This window comes from Colius striatus, chromosome 5 (genome assembly GCF_028858725.1).
Source record: "Colius striatus isolate bColStr4 chromosome 5, bColStr4.1.hap1, whole genome shotgun sequence".
Taxonomy (NCBI): Eukaryota; Metazoa; Chordata; class Aves; order Coliiformes; family Coliidae; genus Colius; species Colius striatus.
Genome location: NC_084763.1, coordinates 53628616 through 53653704, shown reverse-complemented (window position 1 = coordinate 53653704; position 25089 = coordinate 53628616). Strand labels below are relative to the sequence as shown.

The 25089-nt window shown below is 34.5% G+C and overlaps 1 protein-coding gene across 1 annotated transcript in view; it reads left to right on the top strand.

Annotated features, from left to right (window-relative positions):
* MALRD1 (MAM and LDL receptor class A domain containing 1) overlaps positions 1 to 25089 on the top strand; it is a 222189-nt gene that overhangs the window by 108571 nt on the left and 88529 nt on the right. Inside the window, exons 26-27 of the mRNA XM_061997419.1 lie at positions 12087 to 12332; positions 14798 to 14955. Coding sequence (XP_061853403.1) covers positions 12087 to 12332; positions 14798 to 14955 — 404 coding nt within the window. The remainder of the gene's footprint in view (positions 1 to 12086; positions 12333 to 14797; positions 14956 to 25089) is intronic.

The following is a 25089-nucleotide window of genomic DNA, read 5'->3' as shown; positions in this document are numbered from 1 at the left end:
CCAAAACACTTTTATGATGTACATAATAAAAAAGCTACTAAAATCTTGGGAAAAAAGACAGAGACTGATGTCTTAGTGTAGCTTGTCTAAGATATACTTTGTGAACTTTGCAAAGACACAGTACTTGGAGACAATGGTTTAAATTCAGCCTTATAGTAAACCATCTTTTCTGTATTAATAATTTTCACTTGGACAAGAGCTTACCTTAGGCACTGAGAGTTCCAACTTACAGCTATTACTTAGCAGTCATATTTGTTAGGATCATCACCTGAAATGTGGATTTAGAAATCTGAGCATGAAATCTGCTTCTGCCTACAGAACTGTTCTGAAGAGTGACAAAAATCATGCTGGAATACTTTGTGATTTAGCTTCCTAAACTAGAGCCATCTTAAATAACAGTGATCATCAGCTGCAAACATCTGTACTTCTAGACTTCTCTGCTTATATGCAGAAACAAAGGAGAGTTTAACCAAAAGTGAAACACACTAGTTACTGAAAGCCTCTAAACTTCTGAGGATGAAGAACATCGTGCAGCAGAGATCTGCTTCTTTCTTGTCTCCAACTAGAGAAAATAACTGCTATGGAAGTTGAAATATTTTCTCTCTAAGGAAAAGATTGACAGCTCTTGAGGTATCTTTTCATAATAGGACAATGAAGAATTTATAATAATGCATGTTTTTATAGCTGGATAATATATTTCCTCTGCTATATTTGGACATATATTTCCTTTTCTTGGGACCTGAAAGGAATGTTTCCTTCATTTTTGGCAGCAAGTTGTACAAGTCTGCCACTTGCAAAGAAGGTGACTCTTTTCACATCTCCTGTTTGGTAATATCTTTTACTGAGAATGGTAGTGAACAACAGGAAAACTCACCTGCTCCATATTGATCTCTGTACAGCCATCCTTAAGCTTATTTCTTACATGAAAACTATTCCATATGTTTATCTTACTCTGACTTTTAAAAAAATGTACTTTTTCAGATTATAAAATCAGGTCTACATAGAGTATTTAGGAAATGAGTGAACAGTGGAATGATATTCTACCATTTTCTTTGCTCTCTGTCTTGATAAATCCTAAAGTTTTGTTTCCTTTTCCATTTTTAAGCATTGCACTGATATTTAAGTACAATTGGTACTTTATTTCTTACACATCTAAAGTAGAGAAATAACACTGCAGAGCATTCTAAGAAATAGTATTTTCACTGTGAAGTATTGCAACAGCAAAAGTGATTTTAAAAGAATGTTATATATCACAATACCTAGTCCTACTTTCCCTTTAGTATGACATAACTTTCCTCAGCATTTAATTGTCTGGACATCCTGGAACAAAATCTCCATATGTTCTTAAGACTGGAGGCATCTGCTTGTGCCTTTTCTCTGCCTCTGTAAATGTAGGAAACAAGTTCAATTTGCAGTGGCTTTTCAGCACATACTGACCAGCAGTCACTTTGGACCGCATCTTGATTTCCTAGTTGCAGTGTTTACATTTTCAATGTGCTATACATCAGGTACAGAAAACCATAGTTTTGCATAAGATATACATAAATTTTATTTGAAAGCTCAGTTCATATTTTGTACTTTGTATCAAAGAAGATTTGAGGCAATTCACTGCACAGCTTTATTTTCATTCTGTGATTGACTTCGTTCTCAAACTTTTCACCAGAATATACCTACCAAGTAGAATGATATTGTAGCTTTCACAAGATATGCCTGGATTGCTGTTTAGTGGTAGGATTAAAAAAGTTAATAACCAAATAAGTGGTAAAAAAGACTGCTAACTGTAAAAATGTACAAATCACTCTTGAATGCTAAAGGACCACACTCACTTTATGCTTAGAAATCTGATCATCTTTCATGTCTCACACAAGGAGAAGAGATTGAAGAAATGAAAACTCAAAAAGAGTGGTTATTTGATCTGTGGAAGCTTCTGACTATCCAAAAGATAAGCAAAGGTTGTGTCACTAGTAATCACAGAGGTTGCCCTCAAGAAAAAATTATGGGAGGTTACTGACTGAGGCTGCATGATCTTCACCAAGCTTATGGAAAAAACAACTAGCAAATTTTCCTCTTCAATTAGACCAGAGAGTGAATATGTTGGTGAACTGGAGAGAACAAAGATTCTTTTCTGCACCTGTCTGTTTTAGTAAATGTTTCTTTGTTTGAGGAAAGAAGTTATTGTTCCTATGCTGTATTTTTAGGTATCTGAACAACAAAATAATTTGGAGGGAACAGGACAGGTAAATAAAACCTTTATAATGAGCGTGAGGAATATTTAGGTAAAGTACGTCCAAATTTTATCAGACTTATCTAAGACTTGACATATTTAGAGTGGGATTCATCTCCAAGTTGAGATGCAAATTAGATGCCAAGATTTGTCAATTATCTAAATTCCAACTACAAACGATGTACTATACTGTTTTACCTCCCAGTCACTTGACAAAACTGAATTGCCCATATAAAGGCATTTGTTGTTGTTTCTGATGCAGTAGGGTGTCAGAAATTCCTACAGTGCTGACAGGTGTGTAACAGGATGTATGGAAAGTGTGTGCCCTTTACATATTTTCCAATACTATGTGTATGGGCAATCAAATAAAGTTTTATTGTAGCATGATGTGATCACTCTTTAAAGTAATGATTGTTACTGTCCAGACCTCCAACAGTTTTAATGGCAACCTAGACACTTGCCTACATGTAAACCTAGAGGTATATATTGCTTTGTGAGCTAAATACCATCTAAGTTTTTATTTTAGAACTCTTTTTTACATAGTTTTATTTTCATCATCTCCTACAGGTTGGTTTAGATTTGCTTTATCAGAAATGTGGTCTGATTTGCTCTACTGCTAGCTTAAGCAGAAATGACTGCCAAGTGATGTTGACAGCCTCAGAGTGCTGGAAGATATGGAATGTTTCCCATAATACTGGTGCAATATCTTATTAATGGCATGTGACACACACTTTAACTTTAGACTAAGCAGTTATTGTGGGACTGTGTTGCATGATGTCCTCTCCTATGACTTCTGCTTCTGGCCACATTTAGTGACTGCAACCTGCCATTCTCGATGGCTGTATTATCATTTCCCTCTTGTATTCACCTTGCAGAGATGAGCTTCTGTCTTCATTAGATCCTTCCATTCTATTCTAAATCTTCTCCCTTTGAAATAGTCTCATGTCTTTCATCTGCTCTCACAAAGTGTCACCTCAGGCCTTCAGCCTCTCCATTTGTTGTCATTGGCATTTTTGTGTATGGAACTACAGTAAAATTCTTGTATGCCTGGATACTGCAGGTATTCAAGGCTGAGACATTAAGGAGACATTAATTTAGATTCAAGACATTAGACTCTGAATGGTCTCTGACAAGTAATATTATATAAACTAATGCCTCTAGTATTACTTTGCAAAAGTTTCACAGCACAGGTTGAAGATGATGAGTGATACCAGGTCAGCTTCAAAGGAAAATCTGAAAGGTCAGAATATTGCCTTCAAAACACTACAAATTAAGAAATTAGAAATAATTCATAGCTGTTATAGGAGAAGGCCTTGAAATATGCTTTCTTGTTTAGTCTGTGTATACTTTGAACTAATGATAGACTCTTGTATTCTGAGGTTTTTATCCAGCACTGCTAATTTTTACAGACACCTAGTACACAAATTTTTTTATCTTGATAAAAGCTTTTATAAACTAGATGCATAAGACTTTCTATATGACATCTTTGCTTTGATGCTATTACAGCTCAACTTAAGGATATGTAAACATAATTTACATATTTTGACAAAGACTAGAATTTTCCTTGAATGACAGAAAGCTTTCCAAGCTAATATTTGTATGAAATGTCATTCCATAAGGCACAATTAAGTTTACAATGTCTGCTGCCAGCAAGGTCTGCTGCCAGCACAACAATAACAAAATGTCTGTCTTCTAATAGGTACCTTTGCAGTAGTGTGGGATATGATATTTTGCAGTTTCCTTTTACCATCTGGTTTTTACTGATCTATTCACAGTTATATGGGGTTGTAAGGAAAACCTGAATTGTTTTTCAAACAGACTAAGTAGTTTCCATCATTCTGCTGCTTAAATTCTACTTGTTTTTTGACTCCTTAGGTCTTTCCCCTATTTGAATGTGTGCTTACATGTGTAGAACAATACAGTTTGTAACCACATATTTTGTTAAACTTCATCCTGTAGCACTTTGTGTGATCAGATGGAGAATGCACAAGCATTTAAAGGTGTGATATAAAAAGGTGTTTTATTAGCACAATGAAAAATAATTTCAGATGATTTTCTAAAAAAAAAATAATCTATTCTATACAATGAATTTGAAGATGAATTGGTAAGACAAAGTGTTACATCAGAAGAAAATTTATATAAATTTCAGTGATTGAGACCCAGAAAATCAATGTAATTATTTTTTCTGTGAGAATAATCCTAGTTTTCTGAAGAGTTCTAACAACATACTTCCATGAAGCGCATGTGATAGGGAATTGAGAGAGAAAGGTGAAACACTCATTTTATACTGTGATAAATTATCATAGAATAGATGACCCAAAAAATGATTGAAAGATTAGTTTTTGAATTTCAGTATTAATTAATCTGGATTGTTTAGTTGAAATATTTTATATATATATATATAATATATATAGTAATGCATATTTATATATAAAATCACTTTACAGTCCTAAAGCAAATACTACCTTCTAATTTTCAAACTGTTTAAGACTATAAACTTGAGAAACATGGCTGAAATATCTCTTCTTGTGATATTCTGGCATTTTCCACGCCTCTGCAAGAAAAACAGCACACACCCACAAAGGCTCTATGCCAGCAGAACCTCTGTTCTGAAGAAAGTCTTCCACAACTGAGAAAACACATAAGAGCTACACTAGTTCCCTTTCAAGTGACAATATCAATAGCAAGTTATGATTATTGCGTTATGATAAACTCAAGCATGGGTTTGATCATAAGCTTTTAAACCCACTTATGTCTTACTCATCACTCTTCAATAAATGTTTTAGTGGGATATATAAAACCTAATTAGGATGATAGATCTAGTGACCTAGTAATCAGGAATAAATAGTAGCTAACATGGCAACTAAGATTCAGTATCCAAGAGAGAAACTTTATTGTTATTCTTAACTTTTTTGCAATAGGATAACAAATCTTTAACAAATGCTATTTTAAGCACAAACCTTGCCTCTCTCTGCATACAAGGAGGAAAACATCCTTTCTATAGCAGAGCTATTGCTGTTGTGCCAGTCAGGGACAGCGATTTATTCATACACATCCTATAACTTTTTGGATAAATTTCTGTGAAGGATGCTCATGTGATTCTGTGTAATAACTTTTAGGAGATGTACACAAGCACCCAAATGTAAATACCCAAGATGATAACTTCCAAGTAAATGCTAGACATTGGTCAAAAAGTCATTCTAGTAATGAAGCCAGAGTACAACCCAAGATTAAAACTCTGAATTTTGAGGCAAGATTTGCATCTTAGTGGAGATAAAGAGTTCTAAGAGCTAAAATTGCTAATGAGTGAACTTGATTAGCCAGGGCACTCTCCTGCTTTCTAGTGCACGTGAAACATGATCTATGAACTTGAGAGATCTATTTTAGATTTTGCAAAGATCTTGAATTTGGATGTCCAGCTTCAAATTACAAAGCAGAAAAGCAACAGGAAACATCTTTCTCATTATTTTGTCACAACCACACATACAAAATTATGTTTGATTTTGGAGTGGTCCAGTGCTGTGTGGCTAGGCTTCAAAACATTCATGTGAGAAAGAACTTAGCTTCTGTTGGACTTGGAAATGAAGGTTTGGGCCAAGTAAATATGAGGGGTTTGAGTGGTGCTGGGGTTTGGGTTTTAGATCTGTTTGTATTTTCTTCTGTGATTCCCTTACCTTCCCTTACCTGAATGACAGAGCTTGCATACACATCAGTGTGTCTGAACTGGTCATGAATAAATTTAGGATAGATGCTAAAAGGATCCCTTATCTGAAAACTGGAAAATAACCTTTTGGTAGCAGCAATGGAGAAAGTTACTGATTATATTGAAGGCAGAGGATTGCTTGAGGTCACTGCCTTTCATAAAAATGAACTAGGCCTAGTGATTTGAGCAATATCTTTTAAAACCCAGGTTTCTATGAAGTGAGATGAAACAATTTCATCAGGGCTCTCATTTCAGCCATAAGCTGTTCTGCTGTTTCCTTGTTCAGTCACTTGCTAAACTTATGTGCTACTATCTGCTTGCCTCAAAAGAGTGCTGCTAACTGTGAATGCATGCTGAGTTGAGGTACAGTTAATTGTCAGAGAATGTATATGACTGTAATACAGAGGAAAGGGAAAAGCTGAACATGTTAAAAGCTATGTTTCTTTGGGATACTGAGTGATTGAAGAGTTTGTTGCTCTCTTTCTTTTCTAAGCATCACACATTTTTCATTTTCCTATTGACCTTTCCAGTGGAGGCTCAAAGATCTGTGGAAGACTGTTCAAGACATCAATAAAATCTTTTAATAGTCATATGCTCTTCATCTCACTAGACATCTGTCTAGATAGAAAGTTTTTTAATATCATATAATAAATACAGTAATCCTGAACCTTATTCCTACCAAGCAGTGAGATGAAGGACTCATAGGGGTTATGAGATTCATTTTAACCAGTTTTGGACTTTTTCAGTTTCTCCTAAACCTGACTCTTACTCAGGTATGGCTAAAGAGTTTAAACATATCTGTGTTTAAATGTTTTAACTGTTTATAGAAATTCTATGCAAATTATGCTTCCTGCAGCTCTTTCATCTTATCTGTACATAACTGAGAATCTTGAAGAGCAATTTCTTCTGTCATTTATATTTGTATTGTTGGATAGTGACTTAAGAGAATAGATTGACATTCATAAATAGTACAGAACCCCAACTGGTAATAGCTATACATAATTTGTTACCTTCCCATTAAATAGTGAACAGCCAATTTAAACACATTTCTCAGTGTATCACTTGTCAAACACAATGCTAGTGCCTGGAAAAGATGTATGAGGTCTTGTGAACACATTATACAATCACTCAGTGACTGTTTTATACTTTTACTTCTTAAGCCATGTCTTTTTTTCATGCCTTAGTTTGCCAGACAAACATTTTCTAAAAGTATTCTCTAAAAGAGAAGTGATTACTTCTCTTGTGTTTGTATGTAGAAATGGACAAGATAAGAAATCAATTGAGGAAGTTTTGGTTGTTGGAGAAGCCTTAATCATCTCTTTGGCATGGGAGAAACTTTTTCTCCTCAAAGCCACTTTTGCAAATGATCTCAAGCTGTTGTTCTTTAAGCTTTCAGTTACTCAGAATGCAAATCAATGTATCAAGGTACTTGAGAGGTTTGCAAAGCTAAAAATCCGAATGTTTGCACTCGGTCCTAGAAAAAACGGACTAGCTTACAAAGAAAAGACAGAAAATGTGTAGTAGTTTGTAAGCCATCATGTTTTTTTCTAACACTTCAACTTCTGAAAATCTTTTAAAATCCTTCTTATTTCCAACACTTTACTTTTGAAATGAAATGAACTTTACACATTCCTGTACAAAGCTGGTAGTACAATGCATCGTCAAGTGTGATGAAAGCACTTTAATCTTTATTCTTGGGTTGTGCTATAGTGAGATACCAGAGAAAAGAGGCTCTTGTTAACAATTAGGGTTTTTTTTTAAGGATGCAATACAATTCAGTCATGCAGTAATGTCAGCTCAGAGCAAGAATCATAATGGAGTTGCAAGGACAAACTCAGAGATCTAAATTATCTAGAGTCCCTATCCCTGTGATGTCAAACTCTTAGCCTGCTGTTTAATTACTCTCACCTCTATACCAGATTATGATTTTACAGGAATTGTAGCTCTGATTTAAGAATAGGTATACTTTGAGCTAAGTGAATGTCAATAGAGTGTTTTGAAAATATTTTGAAGCAAATCTAGCTTTTCAAGCCACTGATGTGTTACTCTGATATGTTTGAGAACTATAAGATGTCCAATTAATTTGGTTGTATTTAGAAATAAAAACCAGAGCTGATAATACCATTACACATAATAAGTTTAAGCAGGAAATGGTTAACAACTTTTGAAATATTGTTATAATCAGGTTTTTTTCCTGTCATTTTAAACATGAATTAGCTTGCTGGTGATTTTAAATCAATATTGATACAAAGTAGGAACTGAAAGAGGATCAAGTTTAAATTATTAGAATTAAGCTTTAAATGTTTATTAGTAGCATTGTAACTAGTGCAATCCCAAATACAATAATAGTTTTTGCAATTTTTCTAGAAGACCTGATCTTATTTATTTTTAATAATTGTACTGAATTTATTTCCAACAAGCAGAGATATTTAAAATATTACATTCAAGAAGACTGGAATCAAATTGAGAAATTGGAGATTTTCATCTCTACTTTGTAGCTATCATAGACAAGGATAAACATCTAGTTTATCTGTTACAAAATCTCATAATCATATAAGCAAATGAAGTTTTGCAACTACACTTGTATTTTTAAAAAAGGCTCTTCTATGAATGTGTAATTTAACCTGGATAACACAAACCAGATGTTTATCTAAATTTTTCCCTATTTATCGAATAATTTGAAGTTAAACTACAGGGTATCTCTTGGGGAAAAATCAGTCTCTATTTAAAGCACTTAACCAATAGAGTATTTATAACAGTCTTTGGTTATCTGTTCAATGGTTAGTTACTCAATAATTTTATTTTAATTCCAGCTGCACTAATTTCATCTTTTCTACTAGATTGGGGTTTTCAACTATCACTGCTTGTCTTCTTACAGGTAATTACAGAACATGATCAAGCTGTTTCTTAAGCTTATCTCTTATAAATTACATTAATTGATCTCCATTTGGTCACTCAATATAAGCAAGTAATCAGACAATTTCTTTAGAAATCTGTCATGATCAATCCAAGCAAATACGACACAGTTTCTTTTCATCAATATTGAGAGAAAATTAAATGATTGCATAGTCAGATATGAGTCCAAACACTTGATGAGAACTTACAATGGATTTTAACATTAAAGTCATATGTGTCATTCAATTATTTCTTTTTAACTCCCTATGGCTTTCAAAAGGAAAGGATGAAGGATGTTTATCCTGAAATGAAAGGCAAACCAAATATCATGGAAGAAGCAAGCAATAAAAAATGTGTGTGACAAAAAAAATAGCTTTAGGTCTAAGTAAGTGTTTCTGAAGAGATGTAGGAAGATCATTTGGAGATCTTTAAATCTTCTAAGGGATAGTACAAAAAAGCAAGTCCTTCTCAAATACATCCATCTGTTAAAGTGAAAGAAAAGAGTAAATAAGAAGGTGCTTGTGTATCAACTTATAAATTAATGAAGTTAATTAATGTTAGAGGATTGAAAATGTTATTTTAATTTCTTTTCAGAGAGGAGCTAAACAAGCAATAAATTTATTACTGTGATATGAAATTATATAAAAAATTAGCTGTTTCATAGAAAAGTCCTGAGGTGACACAGGCCGTAGAATTACTTCTTTAAGAACATAATCATTGTTGCCAGAGTTTGCTTGATTTTACTCAGGGTATATAAAGCAAACCTTTTATTAACTGCTGCAGCACTTTTCCTCTGTTGTGTAAATCTTCCTTCATTCAGAGATTATTGATCCGAAAGCCAGTGACAGCTTCTTTGAGCCTACTGCAGCCTAGTGCATTGATACAGTTGCCATACAGGATAAAAAGTCTACCTGCTAAAAATCTTTCAGTAACACTGCTTGGAGGAAAAAGCTTTGCTAAGGAGAAGTTCTTCTCAATGAAATATCCCTATTTTAGCCAAAAGCATCTATATAACAGACTTTGGACTGTTAGGGTAGAGAAAACGTAAAGAAGAAAAGGAAAAGAGCTCAAAACCTCATTTTTCTTCTAGATGTTTGGGGTTTTTTTACAGATATGTCATTTAAAGAGCAAACATACTACAGAAGTAAATCCAGAAGCAAGTCACGTTACAGACTCAGTTAGACAGTGTAATATCATTCATTACACATGCTTGAAAAGATTCATTCATGCCAGGATTCAAGATGGATTTTTTTGCTTTTCCTCAGAAAACAAAGACTTCCACTTATCAACTCCACTTTTTTTCTCCAACCTGAAACTGGAAGCAATGCTACAAAGGGATCTCAAAATGCAATAGTTATTGTAATTATTTATCACAGTCACAGAAAGGAAAAGTATTTCCAAGCATGGACTACGTACTAAAATTTAAATTCCTAGTTTTCTGACAACAAATTTTTTTGTTTGTTTCAATTTTTAGTGCAATTACACAAAAGGAATGTAAGGTTATAATAACTTGCTCCTAAATATAGATGCCACTTAAATGAGGCAGAAATTTTTAAACAAATCTCTGTTGCACTTTGGGAAATAACACAGGTGACTGAAATTTTGAAGCAGATTGATAGAGATGAGAAGTTACTGACAGGCTCCAGTTGTCTTTCAGGTTACAATAAGTAGACACTGACTGGTACATAATTACTCCATTCTTTTGGCTGGGACCATGTTCAGAGATTATGTACTAACAAAAATCACACTGATGTTTTCATAAACTTGTAACCATTAACTTCAAATATTTTTTTCTTTTTCTTCTCAGCAGAGCCTACCCATTTTCCTTGTCTCTTGCTCTGGATATTTTGCCTGATTTTCCTGGCTTTCGAAGTCATTATCAGTCTCATTGAGGCTTGCTTCTGGCAACTGCTAAAAGGCAAATCATACACAGGACTCTAGTGTAAATATGATACATACTTATAAAAGTATGTATCTGGGAAATAAGTATGTTACTGGGAAATCAGGAATTTAAAAGGAATCATTTCCCTGGAGAACTTGCTAGATATTGTAATGATATTTTGATGTTTATTTTAAATATTTATTTCTTTTTAAGAAGTATGTGTAAAGATTTTTTACTTTAAAAAGAGGGGCTAATATCTAATTTCTTTAACTAACATCTAGCAATTCACAGCTCATTTTCACTTTACCCAAAGCTTACAGCAAAGAAGTGCTCCAAGGCTTTTTCACTTAGTTTGAGACCTTTGTAATTTAGAGTCTGGCATAAACAAAGTCCTAGGGATGGAGGTTGCCAACACACCAACTGAACACCACATAACTCGTTTTCTTCATGTTAACAAATAAGCTATTATTCAGCCTTACATGAATTTCATTTAGCTGCATCTTGTTCTCCTTTAAGGTAGTGGTAATGAAAACATAGTTTTAATACCAGGTGACTTTCAGTGTCAATTTACTCAGATTCTTCCCATATTTGTATGGCTTTCATACGTGTGTAGATTTTATTTTTATGTCTGATGAACTAATATAGTGATACTCAAATAAAATTATGCTTATGTGTTTCTTTCCAGCAGAGCAGAATGGACAAAGGAAATGGGAGGGGGTTCATTTCAGTATTCTGTATTCCCTTGCTGATTAGAGAATATACTGAAGGGGTCGCTTTTTTATCCAAAGCACTGCAGAAACTGATCTGAAGTGAAAACACAAAGCTTGGAAATGGATCCTGTGAAATGAGTCCTCCAATTTTCAGTCTGTACAATAGCAGAATTATCCCTCAGTAGTGCCAGGAATACTGCACAAAAAGGACAGCATCAACCCACTGAACTTGTCTGCAAAAAGTATAAAAGAAATCTATTAAAAGGCAAACCTCTGTAGTTTAAATAGAAAAGGTTTTTCTTCCAAATTGGTGCTGCTAAACTAAGCTGAATTCTGCAGCTAAAGTGAAATGGTTTAAGACTACATCAAATGAAAAAGAGACTGTCAGCAATTAAGTCAGACTAGAAAGCTTTGTTAGTGAAGGAATGCCTGGCTGGAATTTGCCCTCAAAGGAAAATAGTCATTTATTTAGGCAATCTCTTGACAAAATACAAAAGAAATAAACTGATAATGGATTGGCACTTCAGGGGAACCAAAGGCTTTTAATAAAACTGCTCTGGACCACCCTCCTCCTGCTAAATATAAAACTCTCTGAGATGTAACCTTCCAGTAACCTCACTGGGATGCATGGCAGTGTGATTCACCAGGACACCCCTATTCTTCTCTTTTCAGGCTCCTGCTCACATGGCTATTGGCAATGTCAGAATGGCAAATGTTACAGACCAGAACAAAGCTGTGATTTTGAAGACAACTGTGGGGATAATACAGATGAGGGTGAATGTGGAACTTCCTGCACCTTTGAGAATGGCAGATGTGGTTGGCAAAATTCGCTGGCAGACAATTTTAACTGGGTGCTAGGGGTCAGCTCGCCTCAAAGTCTCAGACCTCCCATGGACCACACGCTTGGAAATATAACTGGTATGTTGTCAGTTCACGAACAAGATTTAATTGTCTTCACAGAGTTTCTCATACATCCCTTCACCAGCAGCAGGGGAGTTCTAACATGACTAATCAGGGTGTCATTTTAATAAACTAAGTGTGTAACGGTATCAAGATATTAATTACTGTTGCAAAATTACTTTAAATTAGGAAAAAATAATTCTCAGTTGTTTCTTCTTTAAGTATTGCTGTATGAGTCAAGCAAGATAATTTGTCACTTGCCAGGAGAGAGGCATTTGGTCAGCTTACAAGGGTAAGTTAGCTCAGCGCTGAGATAACTGGATTCTGCTTCTCAAGAGCTTAAGCTTACTTCCAGGAAGTTTAGTTACTCATAGTGACTACTCACAGTTTGATTTTAAGTCATTTTAAATAAATAAATTTAAGTAAATAAACTTTCTTTGTTAGTGTCAGTGCAACTCCCATTTTGTTTGGCCAAAGTACCCATTGTCTGTTCTTATTGCTACACGATCTGTGCCTTCATCCTCTGTAAGTCTTCTAGCTGAGGTAAATATATTATCAAAACTGAGCTCAGAGCAGATCTTAAATTGAAATATTCCACAATAGAGTTGCACAAAGATGAAGGATTTGTTGAATGTTTACATGAACAACTGAAGGACAAAATCCAATAAAACCAAAGTTTCCTTGAAGATATGTAGAAACTCAGGGGCTAGTGATGGCTTGCCAAGGAGACTGAGGGTGAAACAGGCAGAAATAATCATAAAGATTATATAGTCATATATTTTTAAACTTTGAGACTGGTTGCATTTCACTGACCTCAAAGTAAGATGCAGAGAAATTCCCTCTGATGTATTCCTGTTTTTGACAATTTTAAGTGGTCAAATTTTCGAAAGTGAAGGTGGATTCTGCCCATACTGTTAGTACTGATAGCACTTAGTAATTGTGTTCATCGGGAGAGAACCAAAACAAAATTCAGCTCAGCTGTTAAAATTTTGTCATTTGTGGTAGAGAATGCTGCAGCATTCATTTCAGCACTTAAAAAACAACAGATCTTGAGCTTACATCTAGCAATCGCTTAAGTCTGACTCTTCTATTAGCACTTCCATTTTCAACATTGAAAATGTGGTTATGACTGGAACTGTATCATTGATATTGAAATGAAGTGACATTAAGTCCTGTTATCTCCTAGCTAAGCTTGACTGATTGTGAACAGTACAATGTCCCACAGCACTGGTCCTAGTTATTTAGATCAAGGGGCCTTTCAGAGTGTTCCTTGTCTGCCATCTCGGTCAGCCAAGTTTTCTTCTGAAGATGTTTTTTGAATTGGGTTGCTTTGCTTTGGTTTCCTCCAAGAAGGAGTCATTTGCCTGATATTAAGCAGGTGTTAACAAACATCAGCATGCCCAGCACTCAAGCCAGTCTAGCCATATCTTCCTAGCAAATGCCAAAGCTGTGATATGGCACAGTTTTCTTATCTCATAGTGTTTATGTACATGGTATTTCAAAGAAAAAACCCATTCATTTGCATTTTCAAACTGTGTCTTTAGTTTAAATATAATCATATATATGTCACTTGTTAAATATATGCTTTACCTCAGGGAAAAAGCAAATTTCTCATCCCATAGTATTATGACAAATATCTTTTGTTGTAACTTAACCAGAGAAGTGTCAAAGTTAGAATGAACCAATTTTATTCCACCTCTTATGAAGTAAAATTTCTTTCTCAAATTAATATACAAACTTCAGCAGATGTGCAGTTATAATTTATCAATGAGTTCCTTATATTACATTTTTGTTTATGTGAAATACAGAGTTTGGTTTTGTTCAAAAGAAAAGAATCCAATTGAAAACTTGCAGAATTTATTATACGTCCTATTACTAGTAAAAATGGAAAGCTTGAGAACTGTGGTGTTTTTTGGAAAATACTAGCTGTAGACATCTATATTTTCAGTTTCCTCTGAATAAATAACATAACTTTGAGTTGATATTCATACATTACAGAGTACAGATGGCCAAAGGTAATGTGAGTCATTAAGGACACCGAGTGATTTATATGTATTTGAAGGTTTTCTGTCTGATTCACAAATTTTTGTACAATGTGACTTGCTGTTTGGAAGATTATCTTTCAGAAAACTTCATGTATGAAGTCTTAACATGATATGACTATTGTATGATGTGTTCTCAAAATAGCAACTAATGCTTTGGGCAAAGATACATAATCAGAGCAGGTGGTTAATATGGAAGTATTCTCACTGCTCTACATAGATCCATTCAAGTCTTAAGCTACTTCCACTTTATTCCTGATGTAAAAAGTACACAAAAAATTTTATCTGGTTATTTTTTTATCTTAAGCTGAGGTTCACTTGTAAAAGGCCTATAGTGGATGTATACTTCATATGTCAATGTATTTACTTTGAGTTTTGGAATCTAATTTGAAAGTATTAAGGGGGTTTTTTTCAGTAATATACTATAAAATTTAATTCCAGGACAATTCCTGTATCTTGAGGCCACTGCAATAGGCCTAAAAAATGAAAAAGCCCATGTGAAAAGTTCCAGATGGAAAGAATCAAGTGGGACTTGTGTGATGAGCTTCTGGTACTTCAAGTCATCAAAAGCCACGGGATATATTCAGGTTCTGATTAAGGTAATTAAAACTCCCTTTTTTTTTTTTTTTTGAATATCTGATATCTGTAAAGGTATATGTGCTCCATCAGAGTGTTTCAGCATTCTGACATTCTGTTCTTTGGCTTGTAAACAAGAAGAGCTCCCATGAGCCTCCTAGCTCAGAGGTTTTTATTATTCTAGTCTTGCAAAAATGCTTTAACCATTTTCCTTCCAAAAGACATTTCTATGAAAAGCCACAGGAAATCTTTTTAAAACCTCTTTCCATTTTCCCCCTTCACGTACAATCACTTTCTCCTTGATATTGGTAGCTATCAGTATACAACACTGTCATTCTGATGGGATGACCATCAGATCACCAGAAAAATGAATTACCAATAAAGTAAGAACGGAACAAAAAACTAGGACTGCATTAAGTTGCTTATCTTTTTATGTAGGCAGGTACAGAATATATAAACAATTTATTTAGTAATGGTATTTTCTTCCCCAATTTCAGGATGACCAAGAAATTCTATCAACTAAAACTAAAAAACTATTTAGTTAGGCAGTTACATGTGAAAATTCATTTGCTCCTTGAAAATTGACTGTTCCATTTGTTGTCAAAAATAAATGCCTGTAAGAGTAAGTTTTAAATCATATGGTTCTGAGTAAAATGTAGAATTGCAGAAGCATATATTCCAGCTCCCTGTGCATGCTATGTCTTTTAATGCCATTGGATATTTTAGTAATATTCCAACACAATTACCAAATATACGGCTTCTAGGTGTAGTAGAAACCTTTGTAAATGTCAGTTTGTCTATTTGTGCTTGCGTGTATCTATGCAGGGAATTATAACTATTCAAGTGTAAATCATGGTGTAATTTATTTGCCACATGTCTGGGAACTTCTCTTTCTGCAATATCTCTAACTAAATCTTGGGATATAAATTATTTTGGCGAACTGCATTAAAAGTTCTGGTTCATTCCTAATGCACATGTTGACTGCCTTAACTCGTAATGGTAATGGATTTTGTCCTTGAAAATAAATAGCTAAAAAATGTTTCTCAAATGTTCCAGACATTATAATAACTCAAAAGCCTGGAAGATAAAACACTTCAATAGTCTTCAACATCTGAAGACATAACCTAGGCTAAGTCTGTCTGAAGTATAAAAATAATGAGCCCTTTGACAGCCATTAGGAGGGTTTTTTCATGGATTAGTCCAAACACCTACAAATGACAACAGGCCACTCGTCTAGTAGATGTATAGCTAATGACATATCCTCATACAGCTATTTTTCCTAGAAAAGCTCAAATCCATAAAGGAGGCAAGTAGAAAAAAAAAAGTTGCTTGAAAATAACTTTTCTTTAGTAATGTATTCAAAAGCTTAAAAAAACAATCTTGTTATTTAAAATTAATAAGGTGCAATGTGTTCTCATTCCATTACAAAGATGTATCTTGTAACATCCAAATATTGTAATTATGAGTCTAATCTGTATTCTTCTTCATGGCAGTTGCAAGAGAATACAACCCATTGTAGTAGATATTCAGAAGCTGAAGGGCAGTGTATTCAATATGCCTGTTTTAAATGTGATGGTGAGGTTCCTCATTGGCACTTAGTACAGCTTTATTCTATGAGTTGGAAGAAACAGTGTTATTTTAAAATGTGTTTCTGAAGAGGCAAGCAAGAATTTCTAGGTGAAGGGAACCATGCATTTCATTGTTCTGCTGATTTGAACACAAGCTCTATACTGCTACTTAAGTTGCTTGTGTCATAAAAAGAAGCAGATATCACAGTGGGAAAGGAACAACAATCAAAGGATAAAACCATTTGTTGAAGATAATTTTTGTGGGAACAATTTTAATTGCTCTCTATATAGACTTTGCAATTACAAAAGATAATGTACAGTTTAACAGAGTGTGGGGAGACCTCTTTCAAGGATTTAAACCAACTCTTTAAAAGAAATATGCAGATGTATAAGGAAGGTGAAACCTGCCACCAGGACAATATACACAGGGTATAAGTAGAAAGTTCCAGTGCACTTTACTCAGGAATTGAACTAATTCCATCCAATTAAAAATGAGAAAAGACATCATGATATTCTTGATGACAAGAAGTCCTGGTCTGCTCATGCCAAGCAAAGTAGGGCTTCGCAGTGACAGAGTAACCTGGCCTGGGCAACAGGCAGCCGCAATCAGCAGCCAGAACCCTGCAGTTGCTCAGGGCTGATGCCACACAGATCTTGTCACTTGATTGCTGATGCTTCTCAGCAAAAGCTCAAAGCCATCACAATTGTTCCCTTGATATTGTTATTGGTTTTAGCCAGCCTAAGGTAGAGAGGATGGGACCAGTACTGTAGAAATGTATAGCTTAGCAGGTGCCACAGTTCAGATATAAATGACTTATGGTGGGTTTTCCTTGGTTATTTTTCATGGAGTAGCCTACTATCCTAAAGTGTTGACAGGAAAATCTACAGCAGAGAAGTTGCAGATGCTGGTTGACATCTTCTGGACATTTGTATTTCTAGGATCGAGTAGTTTAAAATGAAATTTTCACAAATCGATATCATTGACCCCACTCCTAAGGAAAGTCACTCAAGAATAAAGTCTGAGGAAACAGCTTATTCTACTTCACAGTTTAAAATAGACTGTGTATTTCCACATTGATCCTTCTCACTGATTGCATGAAGAACAATCAACTCCTCACATTAAAGTAGAAGTTATAAATTTCATTCAGTTCAGCTATCCTCAAAGTTCATTATCTGACCACCATGAAGCTAGAGGAAGAAACTAAATTTTCTACCATTTCCTTCAATGTTTTGCTTAAGAGTTGACTGAACTTTAGAGCATGCTCCAAACAATGTGGAAAGTGTGTAGATTTTTCACTTGCTCTCTTAAGATATAATAAACCTTTTAGAAAAATTCTGAAAATCTAATGTAGAAATAGTTTTCTAATATTTGTATATGGGTGAAATAGCCATATGAACATATATTAGCTATATGTTCAGTAGCTTACATTTATTTTTTATTTCAATCCTAATATTTTCTTTAGTTCAAATAGTTTTCTTTATTAAATCCAGAAAAATAAATATTCAAGAGAATTTGTTTCCAGATAGCAGCACAGGGATAATGGCCTTTATTTAATAGGTATCTGTAGCTTTCAAAAGGGACAAGATTTTAAACTCTTTACTCCCATTGTTCACCTGCGAACTGTTATTAAAATTTGTATTAGAGTCAATGAAATACCTAATTTAATAAGTGACAGCAAGGGAGTAATACCTTAGTACCAGGAGCTATAAAGAAAATCAGTGGGAATACTGTAAAATACGGTATTACTTGTCAATAAAGAAAGATTGGCTTTCCTGACAGCTTTGCTTCTCAGAGCAAGATAGTTTTGTATTTACATTTCCTGAAATGAATGCAGAATTTGAAACAGCACTTTCCGCTTTCTAAGCATTGTTTCAAACAGAGTTGTTATAGGTCTGATTTTGACCCCATGACATTTCCAAGTAAATTGAGACCAAGACAATGATTAAATAGAAATTACTAATTTTTCAGTGGAAGCATCATGTCTTAAAACCAGTCTATGCAGAAGGGATAAACAAATATGTGGAATTGTAGATAAGAGCAAACACCATTAAGTGTGTTTTATTTTCTCAGATGAGTACATTGGGAAGTTATTTCAATCGTCTTAACTGTAATCTACCAGAAATATATAATTAAATGTATAATAGTCTTATACTGCAACCAGATGTAAGCCCACATTCCAAAGAGTTGGTGAGCTGGAATAATAGTTTTGGATGTGGTTTGAAGGCAAAAACCCCCTATATTTTGAAGAAGGATTAAAGAATCACCTTTGTATTTTGGAATCTTGCTCATGAAGACAAGAGGTTCATCAGAGGATTTAAAATTTAAAATCATCATGTTTATAGAAATACATATAAGTTGTTCTTATGTTAATTAAGCTTTTTTTTGTTTAAATTATTTGAGAACTTGCCGTTTTTCTGCTTTAGGAGATGAAGATATGTAGCAAAGAATTAGTGTGACTAATAACACCTCTCCATCAGGCAGGGCAGTGCCTGGTTAGAAAACTGATCAGACTGACAGATTTAGACAGCAGTATGCATACCAAAATATTGAAGCAACAATATCCTGTAACATTATACCTGGTGTCTCAAGCACTTCCTCTCAGGGCTAATACCACAACCTTATTTTCTATCCCAGCCTGGCATCATATTGTAAAATGTGACATAGATGAAAAATGCACTTTCTGTCTCCTTCACACTGCACAATTCTACAGTGTTGTTTCATCAAACTCATTCTTCAAATCAGAGATCTCTGGAAGTGATTTACTGTATTGATTTGTCAGCCCATAATCTCACAGGGTGATGGTGGCTACATTGCTGTTTTTTAACATATGAGTCTTTGAAGCAATTCTGAGGTCTTTGCAGGTCAGTCTTCTTTTGCTCTTTTCAAACTTTTCAGCTCAGACATTGAACGGTGAATGTTCTGATTTAAACGTGTCTCTGGGTAGAGTTCTTTAAGGATCATAAAGGTGCTGTTTAATGATTTTACTGAAGCAACAGACATAAAAATCAGGTCTTTTTTATATAAAATCTGTGAATCAGATATATTTTTAGGTAGACAAAAAGACTTTGTCTAAATGATAAAGGTGTATCCTTCAACTTCTAACATTCTCATTAGTTCTTTTCTTCTTCTAAATAGATAAACTTACAAATTTAATTAACATATCTTTCTTTAAAAAAAAAGAATAAATAATTCAATATATAGCTTGGTATCTGCTGATATATTTTAGAAAGCATATAGAATTGATTAGATAGCATTGCTCCAGAGACTGTATATAGCATTGATCCCAAGACCATATTAATTTTCCTCGTCAACAACTTCACTTGAAAAAAAAAATAAACTGAACATTTCTAGGAGTTACATTTAACCTCCAGAAAAGATGGAAGATCTTTTTTTTACCTTTTTCCTTTCTCATCTCATTTTACACCTCAAGGCCTCTTGATCTTACACTGAGAAAATCATATTTTTTGTCAACCACAGAGTAAACTGATGTTATAGTAGCAAAGCTTCTTCAAGCACTGCTGTAGCACTAGTGCTCATTGTAGAACAGTAATTTGTTTCCAGCTGTATCTTCCTCCAATTTAAGTTTTAGTTTTAATTCACAGTTCATTTTGAATGTCTTGGAGGTGTTCTAGTTTCTGGTAGTCTGATCTTTCCCAGGCTTGTAGAACCAAGCTGTAGTGTGTTTAAAATTATTTGAATGAATCAATGAGACATCTTAACATGAAGAGTCTAATTTTGATGCTTCCAGATTTTCTTTTCTTCAGTTTATGATCCTCAGCTTTGAATCCATGGGATTCACTTCAGCAGAAAAAAAAAAACCCCAAAAAAGATATAAACATTCATTGGAATATATTTCACAAAGATGGAAGTACCTGATTACAATTCATTTCATTCAAGAGTCAGACTAGCTATTTTTAGTGCCTGTTATTTATGACTAGAATAAACTATGTGTGTATTTATTTGTAGATTGAGCCCACTGCATTATGTAATGGTGAATTAAATGAAAGATGAAAGGCTGCTTCAAATAGAATCATCTTACCGTTATGTGTTCTGGCATCCAACATGGTGCTAGAGAGCAGTTATAATTTGCAGCAGAGACTAATAGTGTCAATGCAATGGGAAGTTCTAAACACTTCAGTTTCTTCCCACAATCTGACTTGCTGTGGTAACAAACCTTTCCATAACCTGGCAACTTTGTGTTGCTTGCCTATGAGAGGGTCATTGCAGTTCAGAGATGAATTGCTTGTAGACTCATGAAAACCCCATATTCCATTCATAGGGCTTTGTTATGAACGTTTTGAGACTCAAAATCTTCTGACAGGCCTTTTGACAGGTTGTACATCTCCCCTCAACACTCCACCTTGCCTCATTCTTTTGCAATTTGTTCCTGCAGTTTTACCAGGCCATATCAGCAAGACTCAAACAGTTCATATAAGGAATTTTAATACTACTCTTAAGACAGAATACACCATGCTAAAGTGATTTTTCTGTTTGATTTAGTGAAGTAATGTGAGAGGACTACCATTCTATGATTCTATGACACCACAGTGCTACTTCAATCAGGAATTAAAGACAGTTTACATCAAGTGCTTCGCACATGTGGGTGTAATTGTCTGATCTGCACAGTATATTTGATTTTACCTTCAGGAGGACCCCTGAAAGAAGAAAATGAACACTAAAACTTACTTTTCTAACCTTCTCCATAACAGATTAGTTGAAGCCCTTAATCTATATGCAGTACTAATTTTCCTTTGCCTCTGGGAGTTTTAGACAACATGGAAAGTTTTCAAAGGCTAATGCAAACAAAAAATATTTACCTTTATTGTGAGTCTTATTGAATGAACATATTAGGAGAATTATTTAATCTTTAACTTTAAAGTAGACCAGGAATAACTAAGTGTGGCCAAAATACAAGGATTTTCTTAGAAGAATTAGAGTCTTGTTTTCTAAAGAGAGTGAGGACACCAAAAACACCTGCAACCTACCAAAAAGAAAAAACATCCTTGAGACTGTGTCTATCAAAAAATCACGTGGATGCTTTCCAGATTTTCATAATAAAGGAAAACTATGAGATCAGGAATTTTTGCTTAACTGTCAAAATCATATGTGTGAAAAACATGACAGAACAATTTAGTGGAAATTTTGTCTGTTGGAAAGCAGTCATTGAAGAAAAATATAGCGAAATACTTTAAACTAGTTTTAATTCTAACACTCATATTAACAGGAAAACAATTAAAATTGTAGAGAACAAAAGAGTGCAAATAACTTTTTATTTCTCTGCAAAATCATCTCTTTTGTATAAAGCATGAAATGTCACCACATGTTTCCCACTGTAATAATAGAGGAAAGTTTGATACCACCGGAACCATTTTATGATTACTGATTACAAACAGTTTTTGGATGTCAATTGTTCTTCTCGTTAAATGTAAGAAGAAACATCTGTTGTGGAAAGTTTGTATAAAACCACAGTAGAAAATTAGGCTAATGCAGTTGTACAACACCATTCATTTTATATAGGTAACTTCTCAGTTTACTGAAAACTCTCTTTTGTTGCTTGAAATTACTGTGAAATGGACTAGCCACTCAATATATATTTGAATCAATATAATTAAGGCACAAACATGAAGCACGTTTCAGTTTTCAAATAATTTGTTTAGACTTGTTTTCTGAACACTTATACTGTCTCATTTAAGTGACCAAAAAGTCTTGTTGATATGATAAAGCTAATCTGCCGTTTATTCAATGAAAATCTGCAGCCTGTATTTAGATATGTTGGGTCTCCCCCTCACTGTTGTCTTTCCCTCCTTTTACTGAATAGCACAGCTCAGTATCTTACTCTTTTCTAGTCTGACCTGTATCAGAAAGGAGGTTCTTTAAATAAGAGTTTCCAATGTGATCCAGAAGAGGCAATATTTAAATTTTGATACATGAACCATCTAATTCATTTCATTGACCAGCGAACAGAAGAAGATTCTTGTTATTTATGACATGGAAGTACTCATTAAATTTGAAGGATTCCACTATGCACAACATTATTCTCAGCATTTTGACAATGTGATTCAGTTCAGAATTATGTTCAATGGGAGTTTAGAGGGAGTATGTTATAAAAAAGTTTATTAAGTCTCAAAATTATTTAAGTGGATTTCCATCCCTTTGATGCTTTATATACCAGCTGTGTTCTTCAGGTGTTACTAAAATGAATGAGAGTACTTTTATGTTCCAGTCTAACTGTTTTAGGAGTATGTGATCTATGGAAAGGAATGAATAACTAACAAAAATCATCCTCTGACTCAATAGTTGCACATTTTTAACCTTAAACTTTGCCTTAATAGCATAGTCTAAGTCAGTACATCTGGAATCTAATCTCTATGCAAGTTGCAGTTTCCTCCTTCCAAGTGGTACCAGAAATTATTGTACAGAGAAATGAAATGTGTCTTCAGATAAAGTTTGAAATCTCTTGTCAGTAGTGATGCAGTAAGGCCATTCTAAAGAAACCAGCTGCCTTGAAAAGACTAATCTTAAAGAGTCAATATAATCAACTTGAACATTTTACTGTGTGAAGCAGAAGCCTTGCAAATAATATCTGGAGAAGATGTGGTTGTATTAGAAAAGTATAGGAGGTTGTGTAATGAGACAAAAGAGGGTGCACCATGGTAAGTGATACTAGAATACCTTAAAACATACTATCCAGCAAATATGTTCTGAGTATGTCAGTCTAAAGGCTACAAATCTTAGTGGAACATATAGGATGTCATTGCTATAGAAACTTCTTAGATTTCGTTGAAAAACTCCTTTCTATATAGATGGGATCAAACTGAATTTCTGTCGTAGGAGGGATGGGGAAGATATGTTCTTCCATAAAACCCTTGGGGTCTTCTTATTTTTGGTTGTTTTGTCACTCAGTGGTTGCATTTTTCTTTTGATTTGCCTTTTTTTAATGTTGCAATGTTTCCCTAGTTCACATAAAAATATTTATATTCTCCTGATAATTAGCTCTGTGCTTATTGGCTGTAGGGAATAAATCCATTTAGAAAATGCAGATGGAACTTCCACACTGTCTGCAACATCCAGAGAAAAGCTAAAGAAGTAGAAATGGGGCATTGAGTTTATCAGAACTACTGAAAGTACAAACCAGAAGTAGACTATGTTACAGATGCCACAGTGGGAAGAAATGGAAAGATAACTCAGGGTTTTTTGTTAAAAAAACAAAGTATTGGAAGAGAAAAAGGTACCACTGCATTTTTTGTTCTACCTTTGTTTTATTTGTAGTTGTTTGACCGACTGAAAATTATTAGTAATTCTCTTTTCCATATTTGAAGTGTGCTGATACTTACTCTCATGCTTGTTTTCACACCTCTCATTTTGTCTTTATGTAGGCGAATTATTTCTATGTTACCACAGGAAAGACATCCTAAAAAGAGATCTTGGCTCTTTCTCCAGCATGTAGATTCATTTTCTAAGAAATATGTTAAGATTGCAGGACCTCCTGTTTAAATTGTAATTTGTCCCAATGTGAGTGAGTTTCCTGTTACTTAAAGTCATAGATGCCTCCAGTGCAGCCACTGCAGGTGTCATCCTAGTCTCTCTTTGTTAATGGTGAGATTCTGTTCCCTCTGTCAAAGGGAGTCTACAGTATGATTTATCTAATTCTAAAGTAAGCGTCTTTAAGAGGAAAGTTGTCTATTGCTTTCTATATAGCTTCCTGTAGACCTGTAACTGTACATAGTAACATTCAACAAGTATTAAAAATATTGTGGATATTTCAGTAAATATTTTTAGGTACTTATGTTAATATTTCCTAACTGTGCTGGCAGTGCAAACACCAAGATTTCATTAATCTGTTTGCAGACTATCTTCCTTATGAGGAAAGGCTGTGGGAACTGTGGCTGGAAAAGAGGAGATTGAGGGGAGGTCTTATTAAGATTTACCAATATCTAAATGGTGGATGGCAGGAGGTTGGGGCATCCCTTTTTTCTATAGTAGCTAGTAACAGGACAAGGGGAAATGGGATGAAGCTGGAACACAAAAAGATCAGTTTAAACATAAGAAAAAACTATTTCAGTGTTGAGGTGAGGGAGCCCTGGCACAGGCTGCCCAGGGAGGGTGTGGAGTCTCCTTCCTTGGAGGTCTTCAAGATCCGCCTGGACATGTTCCTGTGCGACCTGATCTAGGTGGACCTGCTTCTGCAGAATGTTTGGACTAGATAATCTCTAAAAGTCCCTTCCAACCCCTACCATTCTATGATTGTATGTTCTTCTACATCCCTACCATACTGTGTATACACCTTTTGAGTGTAAAAGGTGGTGACCACTGAAGAGAGACCATACTATGTATATGTTTATGAACCTGTATGTCCTTGAGCTTAAAAGGTGGTCACCACTGGAGAGAGAAGTAGGGAAAGAGAGGGAGTCTCCCTGTAGTATTTCATCTAATAAGATTTGTTAGATCTGAGAGTCCTCAAATTGTAGAGAACGTATTTCATCAATACAAATTAAAAATTTAAATCAGATTTCTGAGTCCTTGGCATTCTGTAAGAAATAAATAGTTGTATCCATCAGATATTACAGTGACAGGACATAATCATTTCT